Below are 6,115 nucleotides of genomic sequence, written 5' to 3' on the forward strand. Positions count from 1 at the left end.
ACTGCAGCACACAAATGTAATTTACCCGCTGTAATTCAGGTTATTAGTAAGGGATCTCTTCTCCCGTTATTTTCCATTATTTTAGCAACGCTATTTTTATTCCGGGGTTAGAAAGAATCGGCTTTGACGAGTGAATTTCAAACCACGATGAAAGGAAAATCTACACAGTAACGTGCAAAACCTCCAATTTTTCATCACAAAATAGCCAAAATTTCCAGGTCTGCGCAGTGCCGGATTCTGTGATTCAGAAGGAGGCAACAAAACTTGTGGTGGTGTGAACTGGCCCTATCGCATTGTAAACAAGCAGGCTTGTGAATACATCTCTTTTAATCCAACAGAAATATTGCTCTCGCCTTTGGGCTCTTTGTCGATTTTGTGCTTAATTCCGAATTTGTACAATTTTGCAATGACGTCAATGGATTTATAACCGGTTTGAAAAACTGGTACTGCAGTTCCCCTTATAACAAGAAAACGGTTTTCAACCCTAACTTTAGACCCTCGAATAACAACAATGCAACACTGAAAAGGCCGGGGAAAAAGCCAGCAGGAACCTTTTGCAGTAGCCTGAAGACTACCGAGTGGAACTCAAAATCAATTTAAATAGTTCTCCTGAGGGTCTTGTACTCCAGCAAGAATTCAGATCACAAAATGCCAGCAAATGTTTTTAAAAGTCTTTGATTAAGCTAAACACATGGCCTGTAGCACCGCCCATGTCACAGCAACTGAGTAGGTAAATAAAATGCCACTTGTCTATTATGAACCCACACTTTCATAATAAACCTACAGTGAGCGCTGCCACCTCAAACTGAGGCACAGGTGCAGCGCTTTTGCAGTCTCATTCTCCCTTCTGCTCCGAACAGCTAACCTACTGTACATGACTCAGGCAATGCGACAAAGGCTTAGTCCACAAAGATAATGTAGAGACCTGCTGTGAACCCTCCTGTGTTCCTCAGAGAGCTGTCATCCATTCTGCAACTTACTGAGCTACTTGAGCTTCAGGGCTAATTCAGTAAGTGCAGAATCATGGCCTCCTCGAGGCTCCTGAAGCATCATGGGACGGACTCAAGCAGCAGAGATGTTCTGGACCGGCAGGAATCTGGGGTAGTCGGAAGGGGGCTCTTCGGCCTATACGATCCGTAATTAGGAGAAGCTGCTTTCGCATCGTAAGGGGGTCACGGATTAAGTTGTACTCCTCCTCTTTCCAGAGCACAACCGCTTAATAAGAACCTGTCTTTAAACAATACCTAGTACGAATCAATAAAAATGTCTGGGAGCTTCATTCACTTAAAAAAAAATAAATCTGTCAGGCCATTTCCATCTCTATCATTTCCAAACACCACTACGATTTCACTCCCTGCACATTATGGAAAGGTGCATGATCTGATTTGCATTGTTACCAAGCCCTCATCCCAAGCACTCCTCATGCATACCGACCGGTTTGCTGCCTGGAGATGAACTACAGTCACAACTTCACATCTCCAACAGGGAGGTTTCCTCCACGTACGATTAGCTGTGAGAAATTCAGCTTGATTCCTGCCCTGCTGTTTTCCTCTCATGCACACACCTGAGCTGTGCTGCTCCTGCTGTTGCAGCAGATGCAGTGGGGGCAGGCACTGTCTGCCGAGATGGCCTTTTCCTACAACAATGAGCTGGCTTCTCCTTCAGGAGAAGATGTTTGACAAAAAGTGGCGAAATGGGAGCCCAAACCTCCTGTGTTTTTTTAGTTCAGACCACTTCAACCAAAAACTGACAGGTTCTTTTTTCCAGATAGGTTTCCTGACAAAGACCCAAAGGCGTACAACAAGAAAGCTCTTTGATGCAATCTAGATTTGAAACACATTTAACACACTGGATCAAATTTCAATTCCGTTTTCGGCGTCCACACTCAACCACGTATTCAAAGGCATGAACTAAACTACCGGGCCAAACAGGGCATCATGCAGGGCAAGCTGAACCTTTTCACCCCATTTACAAAAATACTTCTACCAAGACCGAGGTTAAGTCCTATCATGACAGAATTACCCAACCCTCACCTCACCCACCTGTAGGTGAATCGGACCGACAGAACTGACAGGTGGGGGATGGCTTCAAGTTTGGGATAGACGGGGGAGATGGTGCCCAGGACGACTGACGACAATGCGATGCTAGGCAGCCTGTCAATATTCGGTGTTGGGTTGCATTTGACATAACAATGACATGCTATTAGAGGTCATTTTCTGCACAAAGACCCCATCTTTCACACCAGAATAAGGCCTCCTACTACTCAAAATGAGCAAAGCGGGTCTTTAAACTTCCTTCGTTCCCCCCCCCCCCACCCCTCACTACCACTCCCCAACAATAACAGACTGATGGAAACGTCCTCTGATGTACCACTCAGGGAAAGGACTGATCAGCGCCCGCAAAACATAACATTTTCTCAACAAAATATAAACACGTCCTTTCTTCCATCCACCAGGCTCCCCCTGTGGGGATAAGAAATGCTGGGTCCCCACACACTCCCCAGCCAGCGTCACATTAACCCTTACCTTGTAATTACTGGAGTTAACCCACCCCGTTAACTCGTCGATAGTTTTATCCAGGCGAGCCTTCTCCTGCTCCACATCCGCCGACCGGTGCGGATCGCTGAGGTAGTCGATCAGCTCTTGGCCAACCTGCAGCCGCCGGGTCACGTCCTTCTGCAACACTTGCTGGTAAAAATAGTCCATGTTGTCATTTTCCTCCATTGTTGTTGTTGTTGTGGCGCGACGTGTCCCACAGACTGAAGAAGTTCGCTTTTCCTTTTAAGTCCTCACGCCACAGCGTCGCACGGACTCGCATGAACCCCCGCTTATTTCCGTCTCCCGACAGCTTAGAAAACTTCGGGGAGAGTGGCGTCCCAACTTGCGAGAGGAGTCCTTGCCGTCCCCAGATGATAACTTCCCTTTTGTGTGTGTGTGTGTGCCTAGCCCAACGCCAAAGCCGAAAATAAAATCCAGCCCGCATGAACAGCACGGCGCGCCGACCAGGTTACGTGTGAGGAGTAACTGGAAACGCACCCCTAGGTTTCCCCTCGATCTCTCCCTGCTGCTGCTGCTGCTGCTCTTGCTCTTCAGGTCTCCTTTAAGGCTCACAACCCTCGACCGACGGCGGAGACGCCGCTCCGCTTCCCACCACAGGCCCGGCGCCCCCACTTCACTATTTTCATCCGGTTTAAATCGCCACTGGAGACGGCCGTTCTCTACAGGCGACGTTTCTCATTCGGGTCTCCCGATCGCGGTCTCCTTTGTTCCGTCCTCCTCCTCCCGCTCCGGGACTCCTCCTCACCCCCCTCGGCTCTCGCTTACTCCCAATCCCAAAACAACACCCCCTCAGCGTGCAGGCAGGCGGGCGGTCCCGGCCTCCCCCGTCTCTCGGCTCGGACTGGAGACCCGCAGGCTGCGGCCCACTGAAAAGAGAGGTAGGCCCAGAGGGGTCCTTGCGCTGCGCACAGCTGCCCGCCGCTCCGCCTGACCGTTATTCCAGAGCCCGGGGGGGGGGGGGGGGGGTTGGCTTTTCGCGCTGCTCAACCGCCCGGGAGGAGGCACCCCGGGGCGCTTTTTTGGTTTAGACTGGGTTCGTGTCTGCAAGTGGCCGATTTCTCTTCTTGTCCGCTTAACTGGTTCGAATGAACGGTCAGGGCTCTGGCCTGGCAGGAGGAAAGAAAAAAAAATAAAGATCAGCCAGGGACACGACTGTTTTGGAAATGTGGCAGTAAGCCTTTCGTTAAAGAAACGTCTTTTGGCGATTCATTCGAAAAGCCAATCTTTTCTGAATAACTACTGTGCGGTTCTGGGGTTTTTGTTTTTTCGAAATTTACCTCTTCCCCCCACTCGACCAATTGTGAACCCAGGCAAATATCAGCCTTTCCGCCGAAGTCAGGAGACGGGGATCCAGCCTTTGACCAATCAGACTGTGGGCTCGTTCAAGCTGCGTCACCCCCCGTCGCTATTGGCTCGAACACCCGGAAGCGCAGTGGCTGAGGGGCGGGACTACGGCGTCTTCACTCGTGATTTGTGAAAGCGCATTGGCTGAGGGGCGGGACTACGGAGTCTTCACTCGTGATTTGTGAAAGCGCATTGGCTGAGGGGCGGGACTACGGAGTCTTCACTCGTGATTTGTGAAAGCGCATTGGCTGAGGGGCGGGACCACGGCGTCTTCACTCGGGATTTGTGAAAGCGCATTGGTTCGAGAGGCAAAGTGCAATCGATTTAAAGGGCACGGTTATAATTAATAGACGCAGGAGCTGAGGTGTATAGTGACAGGAGCCTGATTTTATACCTCATCCGAAGGACGGCGTCTTTTTTAAGGTATAACGTCCAAGTCACTATACTGGGGCAGTAGGACCCACACGGACCGCAGGGTGAGCGCCCCCCTACTGACCCCACTAACACCTCTCCCAGCAGCAGCCTTAGCTTTCCCAGGAGGTCTCCCATCCAGGTACTGGCCAGGCTCACACCTGCTGAGCTCCAGTGGGCTGCCACTTGTGAGTTGCAGGGTGATATAGCTGCTTTATGTATTTTAAAAATTTGCAGAGGGAACACGATTGTAATTCAGGCTAGTTGTTATCTTCTGACCTTTCTGTCTCTGTTAAAGGCTAGATTGATCTTGTAGCTTTTGTCAATCAAATGCGTTCAGAACTTCAGGCATGAGTTTGTGAAGGCTGGGTGGTTATTGTTTTGACACCCTTAAACCGGTGTGAAAAAGCTTTTAGTCATTGCAGTGCCCAACTATACCAACACTTTAACTTATTAATGCAGGAGCACAATTCTCCATCGGTCTTCTGACGTTCTGAAATGTTCTGCATTTTGTACTAAGCTAGGAGTTAATACTGAAAGATCTGTGTTGTGAAGTACAAAAAGTAGCATGTCCTCCTTATGGAAATGTGGGAAGGAACACCTGACAATGAGTCGATCACATTTGATTGGCAAATGTGGTAGATTAGCTGCTGCAGCCCCCTGTGCTGGCCGCTCATTTCTAGTTTGCTGTGTTGCTGTGAAGAGTTTTTGAAGCTCTGATCCATGGGAATTAAACACTGCTAAATCACAAGGTAGTTCGTATAGGATACCAGTCGCATGTTGTTAAACCAATAGAAATAAGAACAAACTGAATAAAAATGGGTGACGCTCCAAGCCTGCATCTGTTGTAACTCCCGGTTGTGGTTAACGGCTTTGCGCTGCAGTGAATCCCAGTGCTACCCAGCTCCGCTGTGTTCCTGAGGGACTGCAGTCTTCTGTGATCAAAGGTCCTCTGAGCACTTCGGAGAGCAGAGACCCCAGAGGAGCTTCAGGTGGATGCTGCCGCCATGTGCCTTGTCAGGGGGAGGCGTCCCCACAAACACAGGTGCTGGGCGTCTCCCTCAGCTCTCAGAGTGGAAATCGCAGCGCACTGTGCGACGTGATTTCTATCTGTCTAGGATGAGACGGAGGTTAGGGAGAACCGTGGCTGACCCCTCACACCCCGGCCACTCTCTTCCAGCGGAGACCAAGAGTGAGAGCCCCGAAAACTGGCACAGCTTCTTCCCCCAGGCCATATCTCTCATGAACAAGAACACTTCTTATATTCCTCCTCTGTGACTAATTGTACATACGTATTTAACGGCACACGGCACTGATATTTTTTGTAAAGATGTGCAGTAATCGTTGTACATTATATTATTCAACTGTATATACTTTTAAATGGTCCATATCACTGAGATTTATTGGTTTTTTTCTTTCATTTGATTGGAATTTATGCTGACACCTGCACCGAGAGACATTCCTTGTATGTTTTGTACTTGGCGAATCAAAGTTTCTGATTCTGACTCACAAATGGGCGATTCTGTGACAATGTGCTGGCGATAAGCAGCTCCCTTTTGCTCACTGTTACTTGTGAGCAACAACCTGCATCCACACACAAGATGCAAGCCTTGAGTCAACATAAACCATCCCAGTCTCCCCCCAAGAACACCTGGGAGTTCAACAAAGATGAATTAGAACTTCATATTCTCTTAACCTAAGCATTTGAAAGCGATCAGAACACTCATATTTAAAGGTGTGTGGTATTTCTAGGCAGCACAGTGGTCAGCATTGCTGCCTCACAGCACTGGGGCCTTGGGTTC

General features: G+C 49.0%; 1 protein-coding gene across 15 annotated transcripts in view; it reads right to left on the minus strand.

Annotated features, from left to right (window-relative positions):
- clasp2 (cytoplasmic linker associated protein 2) overlaps positions 1 to 3,411 on the minus strand; it is a 101,451-nt gene extending 98,040 nt beyond the window's left edge. For all 15 annotated transcript variants that reach the window (XM_088928802.1, XM_088928801.1, XM_088928797.1 and 12 more), the window contains exon 1: positions 2,526 to 3,411. In XM_088928802.1, the coding sequence (XP_088784928.1) occupies positions 2,526 to 2,723 (198 nt within the window). In that variant the 5' untranslated portion in view covers positions 2,724 to 3,411. The remainder of the gene's footprint in view (positions 1 to 2,525) is intronic.
- Positions 3,412 to 6,115: the final 2,704 nt, after the last annotated feature.

Source organism: Atractosteus spatula, chromosome 12 (genome assembly GCF_055471065.1).
Source record: "Atractosteus spatula isolate fAtrSpa1 chromosome 12, fAtrSpa1.hap1, whole genome shotgun sequence".
NCBI lineage: Eukaryota > Metazoa > Chordata > Actinopteri > Semionotiformes > Lepisosteidae > Atractosteus > Atractosteus spatula.